This window comes from Pelobates fuscus, chromosome 8 (genome assembly GCF_036172605.1).
Source record: "Pelobates fuscus isolate aPelFus1 chromosome 8, aPelFus1.pri, whole genome shotgun sequence".
Classification (NCBI taxonomy): domain Eukaryota; kingdom Metazoa; phylum Chordata; class Amphibia; order Anura; family Pelobatidae; genus Pelobates; species Pelobates fuscus.
This window is the reverse complement of record NC_086324.1, coordinates 165,890,159-165,913,032: the sequence shown is the minus strand read 5'-3', so window position 1 is coordinate 165,913,032 and position 22,874 is coordinate 165,890,159. Positions and strand designations below refer to the sequence as shown.

At 38.6% G+C, this 22,874-nt stretch overlaps 1 protein-coding gene across 3 annotated transcripts in view; it reads left to right on the top strand.

The window, feature by feature from the left end:
- Positions 1 to 19,631, top strand: part of PGAP6 (post-GPI attachment to proteins 6) — a 33,777-nt gene extending 14,146 nt beyond the window's left edge. For all 3 annotated transcript variants that reach the window (XM_063430700.1, XM_063430699.1, XM_063430698.1), the window contains exons 3-14: positions 4,668 to 4,845; positions 5,458 to 5,665; positions 6,013 to 6,146; positions 9,087 to 9,355; positions 9,554 to 9,876; positions 10,521 to 10,614; positions 11,753 to 11,876; positions 12,342 to 12,478; positions 13,651 to 13,829; positions 14,519 to 14,665; positions 16,253 to 16,369; positions 18,956 to 19,631. In XM_063430700.1, the coding sequence (XP_063286770.1) occupies positions 4,668 to 4,845; positions 5,458 to 5,665; positions 6,013 to 6,146; positions 9,087 to 9,355; positions 9,554 to 9,876; positions 10,521 to 10,614; positions 11,753 to 11,876; positions 12,342 to 12,478; positions 13,651 to 13,829; positions 14,519 to 14,665; positions 16,253 to 16,369; positions 18,956 to 19,252 (2,207 nt within the window). In that variant the 3' untranslated portion in view covers positions 19,253 to 19,631. The remainder of the gene's footprint in view (positions 1 to 4,667; positions 4,846 to 5,457; positions 5,666 to 6,012; positions 6,147 to 9,086; positions 9,356 to 9,553; positions 9,877 to 10,520; positions 10,615 to 11,752; positions 11,877 to 12,341; positions 12,479 to 13,650; positions 13,830 to 14,518; positions 14,666 to 16,252; positions 16,370 to 18,955) is intronic.
- The last annotated feature ends 3,243 nt before the right edge of the window (positions 19,632 to 22,874 follow it).

Below are 22,874 nucleotides of genomic sequence, written 5' to 3'. Positions count from 1 at the left end.
CTGGAGGGAGTATCTGCAGTAACACAGAGTGTCTGGAGGGAGTATCTGCAGTAACACAGGGTGTCTGGAGGGAGTATCTGCAGTAACACAGGGTGTCTGGAGGGAGTATCTGCAGTAACACAGAGTGTCTGGAGGGAGTATCTGCAGTAACACAGAGTGTCTGGGGAGTATCTGCAGTAACACAGTGTCTGGGGTGAGTATCTGCAGTAACACAGGGTGTCTGGAGGGAGTATCTGCAGTAACACAGGGTGTCTGGGGTGAGTATCTGCTTGTAACATTTATATGCACTAAAAATATATAATAAATTGAAAAAAATAAAAACAATGGTTGCAGCTTCCGAATGAATCTAAAATGGATGCTGTCCAGTAGGTGGGAGGGTCTGCTGCTGATTGGCTGGAATGTGTCTGCTGACTGTGAGGTAGAGGGTCAAAGTTTACTCGATGATAAAGAATAGGGGGCGGACCGAACACCGCATGTGTTCGCCCACGGGGCGAACGCGAACATGCTATGTTCGCCGGGAACTATTTGCCAGCGAACCGTTCGGGACATCTTGGGAAAGGTCAGCAGCTGAGATGGGACAGACTATGGGTGCCACCAAAAATGCTTTATTTTATACCAAGCTGTTCCTGAGTTCCTTCACATTAAAACTTTCCAATTTTCTTCTCCAGTGGTGTTTGGGGGAAATCATTTTATGTTCTTAACTCACAAATTGTGATGTGGACATCAGCCCTCATAACACATGCTTGCAATAAGGGAACCAAACTCAAAATTTATTTCTGGAGTTGGGAACACTTCAGCTGATCTGTATTGGCCTGTATTGTTAAGTATGGGGGGTGAAATGTGAAAATAAAGTGAGCCCTTAAAATACTCTCAATCTAGTGAATAAATCCATGTGATATTTATGGGACATCTCATCGGACTAATCCCTTTCTTTAAGAAATATGAAAAAAAAAGAATATTTAATATCCAAAAAGGCAGAATGGGATTTTAACGTATTCCAGGATTTATATTGCAGTATTTGCAATTCTGTATTTCCATAGTTTGGATGCAAATTATTTTTTATTATTATTTTTAATTTGTTTATAAGCAATGTGCCATTCTCCTTTTTTGTACATGCCCTTGTGATCATTTCCTGAATGGTTAAGATATGGCTTCAGAGAGGAGAAGAAAAGAGGATTCAAACACTGTTTAGTCAGATACACTTCGTTAATCTCAATGAACATTTACAACATTCCAAACATGGCATGTGCGTATTGTTTAATGTTTAAATTGGCACTGTGTCAAAATATGTCTTCATGTAAATGAATTCCTTACAATATTCCCAGCGGCTTCCCATTTGATCCAACTACCATATAGTAAATGTAGCTGTAGTTACCCCTGGAATTGTTAAATCCTCTGTTTGTTACTCATAATAGACTGTAAAGCAGGGGTCCTCAAACTCCGGCCCCCCAGATGTTGCTGAACTACAACTCCCATGATTCTTTGAATTACATAGATAGCCAGAGAATCATGGGAGTTGTAGTTCAGCAACATCTCGGGGGCCGGAGTTTGAGGACCCCTGCTGTAAAGTGTACATGATGCCATCTAGTCTCAAACAGCGTTAAATGTGCTCCATCATCCTGCTATGCAGCACCTGTCCGGTCTGTAGTGGAAATATATTTGGTCATAAATTCTACGTAAATTGGCAGCTTTTAGATTCAGAGAAAAAACATCTTGTAAATGTGCAGGTGTAGGTTCCAACATGCATAAATATTTCATATATACTTACCATCTGTACTTATAGGTAGCCACCTTTAGAGTCTGAGTCTAAATACCGTAAATGTTTTGTTTGGATCAATATGATAGTGTTTAAGGTATTGTAATAGTGGGAGCAGGTGTTATCCTTGTCTAGTTTCTGCAGTCGCTCACTGAAATCAGCCCATGTTTCCTCCATACCATGCCCTTTGTGCTGCTAGTGCCATGCCCTTTGTGCTGCTAGTGCCATGCCCTTTGTGCTAGTGCCATGCCCTTTGTGCTAGTGCCATGCCCTTTTTGCTTGTGTAAGTTTTGCCGTAGGCTGTTAATTGCTACATGCTCAGTGTTTAATCCTTATTGTTACAGGCTGAGTTATATGGACACATGCCCATTGTTGTAGCCCATATCGTCTATAAGTGTGCTCTTTGACCTTGTTTGCCCAGACAGTTGCTACAGAAGTCCGTCAGGATGGACAGATGTCGGGGGTCAGAGTGATCACTAATTAGCATCCTTGTTGTTGGTTGTCGCTTTGCGAGATAAACCCTGCAGCAAAAGCCTTTTGGAAATTGTGGAGACATGTGATGTTTTGCTCACATTATGTAGCAAAGAGCTGGTGATGGTGATCAGGGAGAGCAAGTTCTGCCGTAATACCGAAACTCTTTTTTTTTTTTTTTTTTTATATATGTAATTCTAGGTCTATTATGTGTGTCACACTTACATTGGCAACATGTTTGTTTGGTGTTAAGTTTTGTGTTTTTCGTGTGTGTGTGTTTGCACATATTACTTTTTTTTTTTTTTTTTCTTCCTTGTTCTGAGGCCTGGTTTGGTTAATAGAGGACTTCACAATGATATGCGTTTTAAGGATTACTCCAAGCATTATAACCACTGCAGCCTGCTAGGAGTTCCTTGGTCCCATTTTCCAACAGTTTACCCTCTTCTCTTACCTTTGTCTCCTCGGGTGCTGACTTGCATAATCCTTCTGCAAGGGTTAAACTTGGTATGTGCAATGTCTCGGAGCGTGTTTCACTGTACTGTCCTTAGATCAATCTCGATAATGTTTCTGCTAAGTCATGTTCCTTTTCTGAAGGAATAAAAAGGAGAAAATACAGAGTAATTTAAAAATATATATATATATATATATATATATATTCTGCTGCTACAACCCAGTGTAATGTAAAATAAACCTTTACATTCTCAGAAAACGGCAAATTTCATATGGACGATCGAAATGAATAAAAAAATTTTAGTTGTCACCTTCATTCCAGTGACCTTTCGTACTTCTATTCCACAATCGAACCTTGGCTTGCAGTCTGGATTGCATTTCTCTGCCTTGACGATTGTTTGAGCTGATTGCCGCTTGCCCAGAAATTTGGCTTGGGCTCAGACTGTGTTTTAATACCATTTTGCTTCCTTCCTGTAGAGAATTTCTGTTTTTTTGGTGGTCATTCAGAGCAACCTGAAGTGATTAGGGGACTGGAGTGTTCTTTTAAGATGAATTACAGAGTTCTAAGAAAGATGGGACATTTAAATTCAGTGTGCTGTAGTGGTTATGGTACCGTGGATGTTCCTTTCAACCAGCTATTAATAACCCGTGTTGTAAAGTGGAGTTTCAGTGAATCATTGAAGAACATTGTTCTATTGTTACATTGCAATACCTTTATCAGATGACCTGAGACTTGCCTTTTACAGTATCCCATTATACACAGACCAATCCCCCGTGTGCTGATTGTTTTGTGGCAGAGCCTAGTTGTGTAAATTCCTTACCCCCTCAAACCATCATTTCTAAAAAAGCTCTTTCCTGTTGGATTAAGCCCCACGAGTTCCATTGTTTGCCACAATGCAATGTGATAAGGAAATGCTATTTTTATCCAGCAAACAGAGCTAGGGTGAATGGTCACTGCACACAATGGGAGTGCTGAGCAGTCAAAATGCTGCCCGTCACGAAACATGCGAACATACGTGTATCTCAGACATGCTGCCCCTTCATGTAAAATATGTTGGACTTTGATCAAGCAAGGAGTGTGTCTCGCCCCTCCTCCAGGGAAGGCTGCACTATCTCAGTAATGTGGCTTCTACATTGATATTTCTTACTCTCTGGCTGTAGTGACTGTGTTCATGCATTAGGGGTACCCATTTTATCTCCTATACCTGTAAGATTGCACGGATGGGTACTGGCACAATTACAGTTCTTTATGCGTTGCCTACTTATTCTGCAGCGCTGTACAATTGTTAAACAAGGTAAATATTTAACTGTAACAAAACATATATTGCAAACGGGAGCAGTAAATGAGGAGGGCCCTAATGTGCTTACAATATAGAGAAAAAGACATTGGGAGGTGTTCCTGGCACTGTGTTTTTTCTGTAAACCATATGCTGTAGTTGCTTCATCTCATTGAAGTGGGTATAGTGTCTGGAGTCCCTTGTACCTGCCATTCAGCACTTAAAACATTTTTAAGCAGCTCATTAGCCATAGCAGCAAGGGTCGGCTGTGATTGGCTGAGAGTGTCGGCTGACGATTTTCAGCCTATATCAGTGCCCAATGCTGGAATTGTGTAATCTGTGCCTTAGCCATACTTCCAGTGGGGGCTGGGTTGTGGTTGGTCAGGGACCCTCATTCAGTGTCTATACTACTCAAAAATGGTTTAACATTGAGAGACGGCATTGGGGGTATCCAGGCACTATCATCACTTCAATTAAAAACGTTTTACTGCAATAGATTTTCAGTGCAGACTGCATCTACATTCGTGAGCTTAATTTTTTTTATTTATTTTTTTGTTTACTTGGAATAAGCGTGTGCATTGAACTATAAAAACTTTTGTTACTTAGTTGCCAACTATTGTCCAATTAACCGTCAAGATAACTATGGAAACAGTGAATGTACTATCCGTGATTTCTCCGTGCCATAAATAACGCAGTGTATTTAACTTTTCCAGATCTCATCTTCGTTTCTGAGGTTTACTCCCAGGTCCCTCAGAGGCTCGCCTTTTATAACTGGTATGGAAACGTCCGATTGTTCCGCTTCCAAGTGCCAACTGATACAGTATTTCTCCGGTGGATCCTGCAGGCATCTCGGCAGAATAAGCCACAATGCCAGAATATTGAAATTACAGTGTAAGTATTTATAATATCCTTGTAGCTGTGTACTGAAATTGACTTTTTAACGTTTCCGACATATGGCCATTCGTTATAGTAAATGCGTTTGGATTGTTTATTTTCATTAATTGAAGCTCGACCGCCATAATGATACCTGATATCTGTTAATAACGATGGGTAGGATACCTCCGACAAAGGATTTGCCACCAAGTACTAAATATGAAGTATTAGATTATGTTAATTTGCTCAATTAATTATGATCCCCTGACACTGATTCTCGTGTGTGTGTGTGTGTCTCTGTGTACACACACACACACACATATATACATTTTTATTTTATAAACACACTTAAACATCTCCATGGAAATATGATACAACTGTTCTGTTATTTAGTATACCCTTAAACCTTGCATAAGCTCTTTTGACAGATATTCTAAAATCTTGAAGATTTCTTTTTCCAGCTTCAAGTTACAGAAAAATGTTTTCAACACTTGGTGTTTAAGATTGTGGAGAACGATGTCCAGAAAGTGTTGTGAAGTGGTTTTAGATATTTGTTGCGTGCTAAAATGTTTAATAAAATGCAAGGAAAAAGAAACCTTTTAATTATTATTATTTTTTTCTTTCTTTTAGACACTTTAGATATGGAGCCCCTCCTGTTATCAACCCTCTGGGGGACAGCTTTGCCTCCAATACGAGTGTCCCCTTTTCTTTCAACAGAACACTGACTTTTGTAAACTCTGTGCAAAATAACACATTTTTAAATGTCTCCAACCCCATGCCCGGGCCATGGTTTATCGCTGCACACTTGCCAAAAGACCAACAAAATATTGAAATCCAGGTAAGCACCCATTACAAGTGAGAACAGAAAACAGCTTTTTAAAAAGGTATATTAATATATGGTCATAGTGTGATAGATAATAATAAAATGGGCAAAAACAAGGGTGGGGCTCACGGTTTGCCAGTTGTTTGATAATCGCTGTAAATCACTGCATTTACTCCTGGATGTTATTCTCAGTGTATGAACCCGTATTATCAGATTATGACATTTTCAGAATAGTGATGATGGCGCCCTTGTTTGAGACACTTGTTTAAAGCTCAGAAAACGTGGATATTTATACTCTGCTTTTAATCTGTTAAATATAATTTCCTGAATACTTTCTTCCTCTTTTCTTTCTTCTCTTTTAGGGTTTCACTGAATCATGTATGTACGTATTCCAGCCGGAATTATTTGTACTTCGAGAAGTCGACATGCCAACCTTACAAGTGAATGCGCCCAATCAATGCTCTGTAGGCCCCCCGAGGAACCAAGCTCGCTACAAGTAATACAGATTGTCCAAATTAATGTTACTGGGGCTTTAACCCCTTAAGGGCACAGCTTCAGAAGCTTGTCTTACCCTTAAGGACACAAGCCATTTTTGCATTTTTTGCTTTTTGTGTTCAAACGCAATTTGCATCTCTGTCATTTATTGCACATATTATACATTGTTTTTTAGAGGGCAAACAGGGCTTTAATTTGATGTCACATATACATAGATATATTCTCATTAATTATAAAAAAAATGCCAAAAATGTAAAAAATGTAAACTATTTTTTTCCCACAGTTTTGGCAATAATATCATGTGCATAGGTCCAGCTTAGAAAAAGTAATTCAAAATAAATTCATTTATGTGTCTTGATTTATAGAGTACATCATAGGTATATGATTTCAGCTTATTTTGAAAGTTACAGGTCACAAAATACAAGGACTAAAATAAAATGTAAATTTGCAACAATTCTAGAAGTTGGTATGTTTGTCTTGTAGGTTTAGTAGCCATCACGTAAAAAAATAAAAAATTGCTGCACAAAAGTATATATTTATATAAAGTAGACACCACAGGCTATTTACCTAAGGTTAGTTTGACACTTTTTACGTAGCCATTTCATCGCCAATCTCTGCTAAATATTAAAATATTAATGGGGTTTTTTTTTTTCTCTTACACATATAACAAGGTTTTTTTTTATGTGTATTTCGTAAAGCTGGTGTGTGCTATTCCTGTACAGAACCCCATATTGTGTTCAGCTACATCTGCTGATTATGACGATACCCCCATTGTATGCCTTTGGCACTATTCTGTAGAGCTACAATGCCATATAAGAGACAAGGCTGTTTCAGTTTCTATAGTTATAATTTTCGTGGATGGATTTGAAGGGCCCGTGTCTCATTTTAGAGTATGCGAGCAGTGACTGTTCAAATAACCCCACAAAGGGCTTTCATTTGATAAAGCAGACATCCCAGGGTATCTTATATGGTATATATGGTGCCTTAACTTGTCACCATTTTTTCACCAATTTATGTCAATGTTTGTGGTGTGGGGGAAAAATATGGCATTTTTACATATATGTTGCTGAGTATTTCTTACACTTGATATGTACCACTGTCATAAAAAAACCCAAATTATGCCAAGTTACATCTTCGGAGTAAAACAATATGCCAATGTATGACCTAGAAACTATTTTGTGAAGTTATAGTGCTATAAAAGAGACGTGCCAAGTTCAGGTTTTTAAGTGTGAATTTTCATGGAGGGTTTTGATGCTTCCGTTTCCCACTTTGGAGCACTTGAGCATGCTACATAATACAACTACATCATAAAGCCATACCATTTCTTAAAGAAGACATCCCAGGGTATTTCAAAAGGCATATTTTGAACCTTGGCGTGGGATCATTTTTACGCTAGCTTGTACCAAGTGTAGTGTTAATAAGCATTTTTTTTATGCCTTTTTGACACACAAAGTGAGTTTGCACAGTATATTTTGCAAACCTTATGTGTGCCACGACTGTATAATACTACATATGTTGCTCAGCTATGTGGTCTGAGTACAGCAATACCCCCGTATGTACCTTTGCCCGGTATATGTGGATGTTGAAGGGGCACATTTGAGACGCAGCCATTCAGTTTTTTTCTAACTTTGAAGTTTTACGCTGTGTCCATGTTCCATTTAGGAGTAGTTTAGATGGTTGGTTATTCAAACTTCCCCACAAACACATACTATTTATTAAAGAATACACCCTGGGGTAATTCAAAAGGCATATTTTGAACCTTAGCGTGGGATCATTTTTTCTCTAGTTTGTTCCAGGTATAGTGGTAATGAGCATTTTTTAATGTAATTTTTTACTTTTTTAAACTTTTTTTGCTTATTAAATTTTTTAAACTTTCTTAGAACATTTTTATAAACTTTTTTTTTACCGTTCACCCCTAACTAGCAGTAAGCAACACTAACAGTAAATTCTCAAATTTCCCATAACTCCCACCCACTCCAGCTAGCAAAATATATAATTTTAAAATAGTTAAATTAATTAATGAAATAAATTAAAATAAATAAAAAAAAGTTAACCCTAAGGGGTTAAAAAAACTGTAGGTAGTGATCAACTGTCAGGAAAGGGGTTGATTTTTATTAGGACTGGGTAAAGGGGGTGGGATTTATTTAACACTTTAAAAAAAAGTTATTAAAACTTTGTAAAACTTTTTTTTTTAACGTTAATCCCTAGCTAGCCTAACACCAAATCCCCCAATTCCCCACTAATTTCCACCCACCCAGCTAGCTAAATATATAATTTTTATATATTTAAATTAATTAATAAAATACATTTAACCCCTGAGAAAAATAAAAGTTGACCCTCAGGGGTTAAAAAAAAAAATCAGATCACAGTAAAATGTAGTCCCTGCCAATTGACCACTGTAGCCCGTGATCAATTGGCAGGAAAGGGGTTAATTTTTGTTTAAAATGGGTAAAGGGGGGGTGGGATTTTAAACTAACTTTATTTTTTTTTTTTGCACGGGAAGAAGATCACACGGAAGAACAGGGAGGAAGATCGGAAATCCCTGCAGCACATGTGCTCGCTCTGACAGCCTATCAGCGCAATCACTGCTCGCAACGTTCTGGGGTTAACTTTAGCGCATGACGGACCCGGTCCGTCATCCGGCATTAACTGCTTCCTCAGCAAGACGGACCAGATCCGTCATTCGTCACTAAGGGTTTAAGTAACCGATTCTGGTCTCCATTTGTTTACCCTGTAAAGCTATTGGCAGCTTTAGTTAAAGGCTGATCTATAAGATAATATTTTACAGGTGTAGCACAGCCAGCAATATTATATCAAAAGCTGTATTTGTAGCAAGCTTTGTAATATTAATTTCTTGGTTTTGTGACAATGTCCTGATTGACCTCTGTGGTTCTCGATGATACTTAACATCCATTCTACATTCTTCTTTCTCCGCCTATAGAATTTTTATCCCAGAATACACCCAAGAGCTTTTGCTTCAGCTGCTGAATTGCACTTTAGGTGGCATTCCAAGCCTGTGTCCTCTGCAGGTCACAGTAGGATACTCCACGCAACCGCAGTCCGTCCCATACACCATTAAGTGCACCGGAAGCTCAAGCTGCCGTGTTTTTTTAAATGCCCCTCCATGGAATAGGTGGATAGTCGTGATGGTGGAATCGTCTCCGAAGGTTAATGCCAACGTGTCCTTTGAAATTGTTTACAGTCTCCCAGGTGGGCTACTTTCTATTGTGCTTTATTACTGACACTTTAACTAGTGAAAAGGGTTTTTTAAAAGGGCAGTGACGCTGAAATATGTGTGTCTTACAGATGCTTTGCCAACACACAGGATCTCGCTAATGAACACTACTAGTTGTATTTGTTGTTTCCTTTACTTCTTTTATATTTGACTTTCCTCCGTTTTATTGTCAGTCTGCAAACCAGGAGCTATAGGACCTAGACAAATCTTCACAATCCTGAACTCCCTAAATACCACAGATAACTCCAGTTTAGCAACCGGCAACCAAGCATCACCCACCAACGCATCTCCTTCTTCCCCTGATGAGAGCAGCAACTCATGTCTCCATAAATACACCATGATTCGAGCAGACCTGGATGTGGTCTCAGTGCGGTTCCAGTCTGTCAGCAGTTCCTTTATTCCAGTGGTGCCGTCGCTCCCATCAATGATGCTCTTTAATCTCAACTCCGAAATGGACAGTGGAGGAATGTTTGTTGTAAATTTGCAGTTGAACACGGTACAGATTTTGTCGAGTTTTTGTATACATTTTATACAATTGTTCTTATTCAGCATGCTTCCTCACGTGATGTCATCGTTTTTTATTTTCATTTTTTTTTTTTATTTTTTTAAATGTTTTCCTAAAGTCTGAATTCTTGTAGAAAGCAGTGTATACCCAGACTTGTGCTGAATTTCACTGGCAGGAAGGAAGATCGCTTGCCTTACTAAATAGCAAGTTCGCCACTTACATCATAAAACTCAGTCCTTGTGCAATTCCATAGATTATCTCATATTTTTACTATTGAATTGTTTTAGAAGAGGTTTGTGTGTCTGTACATATAAAGTAATTGTAATATCATTACTGTTTTTTCCCCTCCCCATTTTTTCGACTTTAACTACTTTAAATTTTACAGCAGGGAGTGTAACTGGGGACAATGTTTTACCTATTTACAATGCTACTTAGAATGTTAATTATGGTTTGTAATGCCCTGAGCATTATACATCATGCCCACTCCCTTTTTTTTAGCTTTGAAATATTGTTAACAAATATAAAACTTACCTTGAGTTCCTCGTCCATCTGTTTTAAAACCATTCACATTTAAAGATGATTTTTACGGTGTTTTTTTTTTTTAATTATATATTTATTTTTTTATATTCGTTCAGACAACCCTGAAGAATAGAAATGCCACCGTAATGGCGTGTTTGAGTGCAGGCTCTCCTGTGCTGACGCTGAACACCTCGCTGAATTGTACAACAGGTACCGCATAGTTTGTTCCTGATTGCTCCGAGGCATTGGGTGTTGTGTTTAGCAGATTTGTCATTATTGGGTTTTTATTGCTATTGTGGTAGGTGTGTTATTGGTACATAATTGAGATGGTTAATAAACATAATCATGATTTCTTAATAAAGCTGCACCTGCAGCATTGACCAAAATATGTGTAACATGGGAAGGGAAGCTGTGAGATATTTGACAAGCTGGGTAACATAATGGTTCTGTTTGTCTAGGGAGTAGGTAGGTCATTTCAGAGTGTGTTTCTTTTCTTTTTTTTTTTTTTTTTTGGAGCCTTGTAGAATATGCAGGTCTTAAACGTTTACAGAGAAAGTGTGTATGTGTTTGTCTGTATATATATATATATATATATATATTCAATGTTAAACAAAAATCTGCACACCAGTCAAGCCATAAGATTCTCACCAAAATCACAAATTTGCAGTGATGTTATTACCGCAAAGGATTCTGGGTGGGCATATGCAAATGAGTTTAACAAAGAATCACATTTTGGCCTCATTCCATCTTAAACATGGATTCCTTTATAGTCTGTGTTTGCTGTATACAACAGCTTTGAAACACAACATAGGAAAAGATGCAAAGTCCATTGTATTAACTATCCGCAGACGTCAGGTGGAAGGGGTTTTCAATAACAATTTTTTCCCCACCATAACCTTTTTGGTTTTTGTTTCCCTATATATATTATATTATATGTGTGTGTACATAATAAATATATATATATATATATATATATATATATATATACACACCAAATTCAATAACTTGGTTCACTCTCTTTCCCAAATGTGCAAATTTTATATAAAGTTAAAAGCAAATAATTTACATCCCGATTCATGCCCCACCTGGGCCGTTTTCATGCCATTATGGCTTGATAAAGACTCACTGGAGTCGAAACATTGCCTTTCAGTGTCCTATAAAAGTCGGCAATGGATTTACCGCTGAGTGCTCGGACATTTGTTTTTCACCTTTATAGGATTAACACAGTAAAAAAAATCAAAAGGAGACGAAAGTCCTGTTCAAGTGAGCTTACAATCTAGGAGTAGTGTTGAATGAAATTTCCGGATTTTCCAATTCATTTTATGTTTTTTTTATCTTTTTTCTGAAGCTTTTTTTCAGGGCTTGTCGTTTGTAATGAACAGCAGTGTGTGGGAAGGCACAAGGAATATCCCCTACCCAGAAACAGACAACTGGTATCTGTCTATGCAGCTCGTATGTCCTGAGAACGACAGGTAAATGTTATCCTTTGATCATGTGAAATCACTTTACAGCAAGCTCTAGGCTTTGTAACTAGGAGGGAAGGCTGAACGGACAGGTTTATTCAGTTTCTTGGGCAAGCTGTCACTGGTCTTTACATTACGTATCTCTTTTTCTGTTGTTGCATTCCAAGTAGAGAGAAGAGCAAAAACAAATATTTATTTATATAACCCTCCACCCTCCCCAGCAGATAAAATATTTAGAACCCAGTGGTCAGACACCTTTCTGTCTAAATTCTGTGCCAGGTGTCCCATTGTTGTTACCTGTGAGAGGGACTGGGACAATACATGTCTATTAATAAGAGGCAATAGGCAGTATGTGAATATTCCAGAAATATCCCAATTTTAATTAGTAGCATTGTATAAATAGGTGTGATGCTCCGTCGCTGTGCCTCGGATAGAAATGGAAAATCTGTAATTGGTTTTACTGTTCCTTTGCAGTGTATGCCAGGGACTGAGCGCTAGAGTGTTGGTTTCAGCCTACCTGAACCCCTGCCTGAATGATTGTGGCAGCTATGGGGAGTGCAGGCTGCTGCGTAGAAATGGATACATGTTCGCTGCCTGCGTCTGCAAAGCAGGTGAGATTTGGAAGGGTGCAGTATACGTTTAGCAAATTAATTTATTTATACTGAAGAGAGCAATGAGTATGTTTAGTTAGGAGGAATCTAACTAGCTTAGTATTGTCTGCAGAGGAGCTGTCGAGTAGAAGTGATTGTGACACATCTGGTGGTTGTTTGCTAGGAGGGAGCTGTAGGGGAGTGCGACATCGGAATAACAAAAAGGTTGTGTCATTTGGATATAGAAGAAATGGGGAGGATATTGTGGCTAAACAAAAAAACAATTATGACCAAATGCTTGACAAAAACAACTCCTTTATGGGAAATTCATAGAAGAGACAAGACAGCTTCAAATACTGCCGCTTACATTTCATGATGAACGGGGTTGGCAAGGTCACGGCAGGCGTGTGATTGGGGACTTTGTTCTAGTGAATGAGGTTTGGAGGGAAAGTTAGTGTAATTGTAAATGAGTGAAGTGAGGGCGGCGGAGGGAAAGGAGCAAATATAGCAATATAATGGGAGATTAATTAAAAATAAGTAGAGGAGGGTTGTCGCAGGTGTGACAGAGCTCCTTGACCAGGTCAGCTTCCCAGCTGCTATCGGGGACACTGGAGCTCTTTGCTGAAGCTTGACTGGGGTCACTGTGGACTTCTTCCACCCTGGACCAGGCTGCAGCTTTCTCCTTGCAGGCAGGTAATGTCCCCTCTGCCTTTGCGCATGTGACTACTGCCTTTACAAACTAGATCTTTTTAACTTATCCTGGGAATCGGGGACCAAAGCAGCCATAATGGGCACAGGCTGACTAAGACATAAGAATAACCCGGGGACCTACATAAAGTGTTCTTCGTAAGCTCCTGGTGAGGATGTCTACCGTCACAGTAGGATTTGTATATATGAGAAAGAGGTTAATATGCATCATTGCTGGATAATAAGTCACTGCACATGTATAGAGTTAGCAGATTATTGTGTATTCGTGGGATAATGGGGATTGACTGGAAGGGAGAGAACTGGGAATGATGGGGTCCAACATCCAGGAAAAACAAATAAGTCATCATGTGCACCCTTAAATTTACGGTGACCCACCTGTCATCCCGTTTATCACACTCCATGCTCTGACTTCTCAGTACTACAATAACCCTCCCTACAGATCTTATGTATTCTTACAGCCAGTATCTTTGTTCATATTTGCACAGGCTGGACTGGGTGGAGTTGTACAGATGATACGAACGCGCTCTCTGTTGGACATCAGATAATGGCTACTCTTCTGCTGACCCTCAGTAATCTCATGTTTGTGCCCACCATCGCAGTCGCTCTATCCCATCTGTTTTTTGTGGAAGCCGCTGTCTATGTTTACACCATGTTTTTCTCTACGGTACGTTAAACACAGGTTTTAGGCACATATAGTGGCTGAAAATATTTTTAAGGACCGTTGCTAACTTGTGCTGCAGGTGATCTGTCTGCTTTGTCACACGCTGAGCACTGGCTCATTGCGTCTCTGTTGTTTCAGGGAAATGTGGGGCAGCAGGAATAAACACCAAGTTGCAGAACCTAGACCTTTTAATAATGTTCTGTAGTTCAACATCAGTTTTTTTTAGTTTTTGATACGCACAAAGTTTTTGATACGTCACAAAGTTTTAGTCATCCCCGCACAGGTGGCTCTTTTTAGCACTGGTGGTTTTGTCAGAATGACCATCTCAGACATAAATGTGTGCCACCAATTACTCGGCGAGGGCCATGTGTGTCTTTATATGTATAGTGTATTGGGGTATGACTTGATTTCCCTGAGTCCTCAGTCACCAGAATTAAAAAGTGGGGTGTTTATGGAACTCAAAATACAAGTACATTTAAGAGTGTCCTCTAGAGAATTGAAGAGGGGCTTCAATATTAGTGTAATTCTATCAAATGTTTGATAAGTGTAGCAATGCATTAAAACAATAAAAAAAATTTATCAATCCTAAGCTCATACAATCATTAATGATCGTGCTATAATACCCAATCGAATTTTGGGACTGCACGTACCCTTCTATCATGTACGCCCCTAATTCCCTTTTCTCATTTCAGTTCTATCACGCCTGCGACCAGCCTGGTGTGGCTGTAATGTGCATCATGGACTATGACACGTTGCAGTACTGCGATTTCTTTGGATCGGTGGTTGCCATTTGGGTAACCATACTCTGCATGGCGAGGCTGAAGACCATTCCGAAATATGTAAGGATCATGTCAACGCAGTATGGCAGATTTGTTTATGGGTTCAAATGGTGCAAAGTGCATTTCAGAGTGAACATATTTAAAGAATTCTTGGTGCCAACACTCTCTTTTATCTTGGAACAGCTTGCTGGAGTGCTTTATGTGTGTAAAATGTGTCCTCTTTATTCTATTTTACAAAAAGTGCAGATTTCTATAGAAATGTGTTACTGTGTGATCCCAAAAGGAACATTAAGCCACTGAGTTACATTGGTAATTTGCAGAGGAATGTACAGCATTCAAGTGGAATGTAGCCGAAGGTATCGGGTGTAACAGAAATGTAGCTCAGGGGTTAGATCCTACAACAAGGGCAGTGTTTACATTACAGCCTATGGATACCTCTAGTGGCCACTCCTCAGATGGCTACTAGAGGTGCTTTCTGGGGCAGTGCTGCACAGTGACTCCCATTCAGTGTCTTTACCCTCTGCATGCAGGCACTGAACTTTCCTCCTATAGATGCATTGATTTAATGCATCTCTATGAGGAGATGCTGATTGGCCAGTGGGGCGTTATGCCCCAGCCTGTCTACTTGTCAATCTCCGCTAATTCTTGGCTGAGATCATCAATTCTAATGATGTCAAACAAGTAGTCAGATTGGGGTTGGAGACAACCGCCGGTGCTGAAAATATGTTTTTCACCCTATCGTGTTCCTTCAAGAAAAGAACTAGGATATGCATGCCAGTTTGTAACTATTCAGTAGGACTGTGTGTTCCTGGATCCTCTGGTGTTGGAGATAAGGTGAACAAGAATGAACTAAAAATAATAAAATACACAAATAATAAATCTCCTGAAAGGCACAGCTAGGACGTGTATCCTGCCCTGAATAGGACTTGTTAAATCCAGACATAAGTGGGGTATCCATTCATTCCCTATAATTGGCTAGTATTGTATTATTAATGTACATATAAACCGGTCACTCTCAGCACCAGTGTAAAAAGTTTGCCATTACATGGGTTATGGTGACCAGAAGTCCCAGGTTTCTTCTTGCGCATGGTGATTTATTTTACAGGATTGTGTGGTATGTGCACCCTGTGAAGGTATGTGTACAAGGTCAGACACTCAGGAGCTCAATCATCCACCATGCTGGGGGAAATGGCACCAAGGGCTGAACTACTTATCCCTTACACCCTGCTGAGCAGGTTTTATAGGCCAAGTGTCCCCTTTCCATCATGCACTGCACATTTTTGTCAATAGCCTTGCGGCAATCTCTTTAACGTAGTTTGCACTGTACAAAAATGTGTCTAGTATAGTGAAGCTGTCATATTGAAAACAGCTTTTTATTTATCACATTAGCTCCAACGAATACACACGGTAATATATAAAGTGTGTTAATCCTACGTCCTAGGGTTGTTTGGTCATGCCCATGGTTCCAAACAGATAAGAACATAAACAAGAAACATAGACGTGGGAATTTTTCAAATTGAGCAGAATTGAGTAGATAGCGAACAGGTCTAAAAATCTCCCCCTACACGCCGAGAAGAGAACTATGCATTCATATGTTTCAAATCTGGCTTGTCTCACCTTATGTTTTTTTTTTTTTGGTTTTTTTAGGTCCTGTTTCTGCTAGGAACATTATTTATTGCGATGTCCATGCAGCTAAACCGGAGTGGAATATGGAATATGATGGGACCCTGTCTTTTTGCATTTATTGTCCTAGTGATTGCTTGGGTGAGAAAATTAAGATTTATTTTCATAGATCATTTTTATTTATTTTATTTTGTTTTACCTTTCTCTTCTGTTTTGTCCCCTTCCAACTACTAAACGCTATTAGGTTGTGGTACTGTGGTGTACAGAGAATACTAAAATTAGAAGACTATATAGAAATAGTTGAATTGAAATGATTTTACCATAGGAGTGTGCTTTAAAGGAACTTTCCATGTGAATTCATCTTATTGAAGTGGTTAGAGTTCTACAATATGATTCTTTTCTCATAAAATAAGTTGTTAAAGTAAAGCTTATAACTCCTACAAACCCTGTCAGTCAGGTAGCTGCAAGTCCCTCTAACTCACCAATGACATAGCAACGCACGGTTGGATCTATCAGGTCCACTTTAAATCCCTGTTTTGTGAAAAAAACAAACAAACAATGATATTTATCGTAGCGCCATAATCCCTGCAGTATGAAAAATAACTTTTATGTAAATTGCACTTTCTTGAAAAAATATTTTTAAAAAGAATTAGAACATGTTGTGGAAAATCTCTAATTTTCATTAATTGGTCTTAAATACATAGTGTCCCATAACATGTTCCAATAGAATGCTTAACATCTGCATCTAGTGACTTATAGTGACTTCCGTACAGCGCACCGGGCTTTGGCCAATTAATGACTGCGGTGGTGGCTAGATAATTGGATTAAAGTCCTAATCAAAAAATGTACAGTTAAACACAAGAACATAATTATGGAGAAGATTTGGAGCAAACATTTGGTAGTTCACTGAATTTACTATCCTCCCAGATTGGTTTGAAAACCTGTGATCCCCAGCCCATCCGAAACCATCTGATTGGCCCAGATAGTTCAGAAAAGGATTTGTAAACATTCCCCAGAATACTAAACCTAGTCCCACATGTTCTCACTCTTTATTATTAGTTTTTTGATAAATATCCTAATCCCTATTGTCTGTCTGTTCTCACTATATAGTGCACAGATTCTTATCGAATGCTGTTTCATTGGATTTCAATTCTCTGTAACACACCTCCCCTTAATCAGGCCCCAGGCAATGCACCACAAGCAGTAATTTTCCTGTGTCACGTTCCCAGTGCAGATCAATTTGACACTAGGAAAGATATAGTTAAAGTTCTGTGCAGAATTTATTTGACTATAAATCCGTTATTAAATGAGTCACAGACCTACTTTTAAAATTAAAGAATAGGTAACCAATCGTCACATGTACATAAATTCTATGTATACAGACTGAATCGCTGTCAGAAAAGATGGAGAACCACTAGTGTAGTATATTTATGATAACTCTTTTTATTTTGGTGGGGGGAGAAGAAAATAAAGTAAACATTATATTTGGTGTCACTTGGACGTAAATAGGCATTTAATTATATTTGCCAAACAAATGGGGAGATTTGGTAGTCACTGGCTATTCATTGCTTAATAGAGGGTGCTACTGAAATCCCCTTAAATTAATTCTATAGATATCCTAACTCCATGAACAGACTGAAGTGGTTTTGGTGCCAGGCTTGTGTGGACGCCGAGTCCTGCATTACTACTAATTGGTTTAGTCACAGTTTAGTTATCCATATCCAATCCAGTTTGGGTCCATGACAGCCTGCACCCTGGCCTCCAATGACAAAATAGCTGATGCAGAGCTATGCTCTACTGTACACCACACACAGAGTAGCGGTGATGATTGATTGGCTGAGAGCGTAGGCTGCAGACTCTCGGCCAATCACTGATATGAATTGTTTTGGTACAAGGATAATTCTGCCTCCTACATAATCGTCATTAGAGCCTGGCTTTGGGCTGCTGAGAATCTTCACTAATGGTGAGTAAACTGTTTTGTAATGAGGTTGAACCCAACACCCATGAACTCCATCCACCACAACCACTTCAATCCATTGAAGTGACTATGCTGCCTACAGTGCCTCTTTAAATTATACAAAATCCACCAAAAGAAAACAGGCTCAAAATACACAGTTCTGATCTTTCTAGGCTACTTACAATCACCTATCTCAATCTCAAGTGATAAATATGGGGACTACTGTGCTGTATCAATAATTTTAACACAGGAGATAAATGATGCCACTGGCTGCATTATGTCCAGCTACTACAGGAGGATCTCTATTCATTCATTTGCTTCTCGGGACATGTTTCATGGGTAACGTGTGTGTGTTTATCTCCCATGTAAGAAGCAAGGCATCAATTTAATATTCTTGAGTAAGATTTTCAAATGATTAAATATTTTTGGATAAACATTTAAAATGATTTAATATTCTAAAATGTATTTTAATAATTTTTTTAAAAATAAATTTGTATAATTTTTATGTTTTCAAATAAAAACTTTTTTTTTAAAAGGTTTATCCAAATATATAAAATTTGCCAAGCTTATCCCAAAATTGTAAATGAAGTTAGAACCTGCCATTATTGCGACACATATGATGTGTAATGTTTTGAAAGATTTGATACGAAAGTCTTTTTTTCAGATATTGCACAATATTTATTGTTCACGTTCTTCTGTAGATATGTTTACAATGAAGTCCAAATGTTCCTGAATACAAATGTCGACGTAATTTATTTTCTTACTTTCAGACTTACCGAGGAGTGAGACGTCGCCATTGCTACCCCCCAAGTTGGCGCCGTTGGGTGTTTTTTCTCATCCCTGGCATTGCACTGGCATTGATTGCCATCTCGATCTACGTCTTTGCAGAGACGCAGACTAATTATTTTTACACTCACAGCCTGTGGCACATTTTAGTAGCAGGTAGTGTGGCATTCCTCCTTCCTCCGCGTGAGAAGAAGAAGAAATCTTGGAGGTGGAGGGACATGGTGAACTGCCGGTACAAGATCTGTAAAGACGATCGAGAGGAACTGTATGTGGTCACATGAACCCGTGGAACATCAAAAACGGATCCCATAAAATCCTCTAGAACAGGGAGAAGACTTTAAAGCTGGCTTATACTCTAAAATCACTATTTTTAATTATTTTACTGTTTTGTAATGTGAATAGAAAATTTATAAGGTGCACACGGTTTATCTACTCCTGGAAGATAAGCATGGATCCTAACTAGGAAGCTGTATGGTTTTTATTGTTAACCTCCATGAGGGATAGGAAATGCAAACTACCTGTCTGTGAACTACTGTGGTCAACAAACTAGTGGTGCTCCAAGATATTCTGAAATTCATGTGAACATGTTGCCATCTTCAGGTCATTTTGAAGAATGCAGGTCTCAAGCTTATAGCATGAAAATACTATAGCAACAATTTTTTTTTAATTTTTTTTTTAGAACTCAAAATATATGTATATATATTCTTACTTTAATAAGTAATTGCAGTTATCCATGCCTTAAAATGCATCAAAACAAGATTGTTGAGAAAAGTGTGATCTACTTTCTCCACCAAACTTAGGCGTGTGCAGCTTTATTAGAGTGTGTTGTAGGACTTGGTTATATCAGAATCTTACAGTAAGGTGGGGAATAGAGACGTGGTTTGCATTCCCCACTATATCTAGAAGACCGCTCCTATTGCCTTGAATGCATCAAAGCCAAAATAGTTCCATTATTCGATTGTTTCATTATGTCATATTCTAGGACATTAAGTAGCTTTATTGTAAGAAGTCATTTGATCGTGGCTAGTTTTCAGGCATGCATGTGAGATATAAACAGCTGTGTTTACGGCTTGTTAGAGTGTAGTGTTCGTGGAATGCCTGAGTGGCTTGTAGCGTGTGTGGTGAGCAGCTTTTTTGGAATACCTGAAGAGGGCGTGCAGTGTTTGTGGTAGCCTAGGGGGAGGCGACCGTTCTTTCGATATGCGTGGGTGGTGGAATACTTGCAAAATCCCTGGGTGGCTTGAAGTGCTTGCGGGATGGCTGGGTGACGTGAAGCGTTTCGTGGGGTGCCTGGTTGGCGTGTGTTTTTATGGATTGCCTGACCTGTATGTTTACTAAAACACTTATCTTGTACTCGGCACCTGACACCTTTATAGTGGTAGATTGCATAAAAACAGAAAAGGTAAACACAAATAGCTCGTCAGTGAACACATCATAAAGCAGTATATGATGCTGACTACCAGCGTGTGTTGTCTGGTTGAGTGATTGGTAGGGATTTATAATCTTTGCGGAGGCTGTCTGCTGCGTGGAAACTCCACCCAGGGACTGGCTGAATAGGTGTGAGGGATTTAAATTAATTAGCCTTTCACGCTGGGCGTTTCCACGTTTTCACACAGGATTTCATTTGAGTTTGTTGCATTATCGCAAAATGTCTTCATAAATCAGAGCCAAAGATTAGAATGAACTACTTTGCAGCAATGATGTGGAATGAGTGTTTCCTTCCTTAGAACTTCGTGTAGTTAGTTTTAATTCAGTCTACGGTGAATGCTTGTTTAATCACTGTCATTATGCAGTCCTAACCAATACAGGCTGGTTTTATTTTTTTATTTTTGTTTTTTTTTTCCTTATATGTTAAATGAACCAAAAATCCGATTTGAATGCCATTTACGATGTTGTGGTCCCTTTTTTGATATGCAATCTTCCTAATAGCATCCAAAATGTTTATGATGATGCACATAGCACTTTCTAATACTATTTGTTGCTTTAAATCAAAGTTACTGTATTCAGCTTCATGCAGGGTAAAATTGCTACAGAAAATACATTTCATATGTCTGTAGATGTACAAATTCATTTCACTTTTTTTTTTTTCTATTTAGTCTCTAGAATGATACCGAAAGCTGAAGTCTAAATTTTATGCAGAAATAATGGTCTCTTCACAAGATTTGCATTGACTTAAATGCGTTGTCTTAAATTGTATAAATAGTGGTTTGGTTATGTAATATTTTAAAGTTGCTGATTAGATCCTTCTGTGATTGGATGATTCAGGGTGGAATTGTTAAAAACGAGTCCTGATTGATCCACTTGTGTTTGGAAGGCAAAAAGAAGATTGTTGAGTGGAATGGGGAGATTTGATCACCAATTTTAAAAATCTGTAGGAGTTATATGTAGCGATCTATTCATGCAAAATTGTAAAAGTGGGGTGGTTGCAATGGGAACCAGTGGAATTGTCCTGCCTATTTCTCTTCTTTTAGAAAGCTGCCCAGAATTGTTCTTTTTTTCCACAAACCTTTTATGAATTTAAAGATGATTAAATGTTTATCACAATAACTTTCCCTTTATCTGTCATTACCTGAAACCCATGTGCATTTCTCTTACTGAGCGGACATTAAAAAGAATGTGTTACCATCTGATTGCTCTTGCTTCTTGCCCATGGTGTGCACGAACGCATACCCTTAAAGCAAGCAACTACTTATAGCCGAAAGTAAATGAACGTGTTGCTTGTGCTCCTCCGAGGATATTAAGTCACCTTGTCTTGTGTGAAATGCGACAGACGCTAAACCCAAACTATGGTTTTCTTCACAAGTGCATGCTGAGAGAATGTTGGATACTTTTCTTTGTTAATGCATTTGTTTAACAATTTCTTTGCCTTAATAACCTCATTACACTAAACATTTACCGTATTTACGTATTTATTTTAAACACATAAAAACATTCTTCTAGAGCTTAAAGGTTCACCAAAACACTATGGACTGTAATCCATATATGTATATATGCTTGTATTTATTTGACATTGTTGTTTTTGTAAAATGAACGGTGTATATTTTCATTATTTTTTAGTTTTATTTTGTTTTTGGGGCAATGTGTCAGCTGGTCTTTAGATGAAATTTAGATATTTCTCTAAACTAAGTAGCTGCTTTGTATGTAAAAAAAATAAAATAAACAATATACAGCATGGCATCTGCTTTCACCTGAGGATATATAACATAATTTGTAACTCAGGATACTTTAAAAAGGCCCAGAGTCATTGCCGATATTGGCTGGTGTTATGTTTTTTTAACCCCTTAAGGACCAAACTTCTTGAATAAAAGGGAATCATGACATGTCACACATGTCACGTGTCCTTAAGGGGTCAAAAAGAGAAGTAATTGCCCTAAACACCAGTGGAATGTTCATGTTGACTGCTCCACGTTCAGAACTTTACCTTGGATTCGATAATTTTAGATAACCACGTTTCTACAGAAAAGCAACTCTGTCTTGAGTGGAATTGATGTAGAGAATACACTCCTTTAGAATATTGAAAGGGTTATTGAATGTGCCCTAAGATGTACATAAATTTAAAGAAACCCTCTAAACACCATAGTCACTAGGGCGTGCTGTAGAAGTTATGGTGCCCGGAGTGCTCTGTGTAAGTAGTCAAACCGTTGTAATACTATTTGACTTTTTACCTGCTGTCTGCTGTTCCCTGCCTCCACTACCTCAGCCAGAGAGCCAGAAGTTTGCACTGACTTAGAGGGATCAGATAATGCTCTTAGCCAGTGAGTAAGTCCTGCATGGTTTAGCTACGGAGAGCTAATGGAAGCTCCTAAGGAGGATCTTCTAGCTCTCTGTCTGAAAGGAGTGCTAGACCGCACCCTCCTGCCACCTTAACCACTATAGCCCGTTGTAATGGTACTTGGAAAGTCA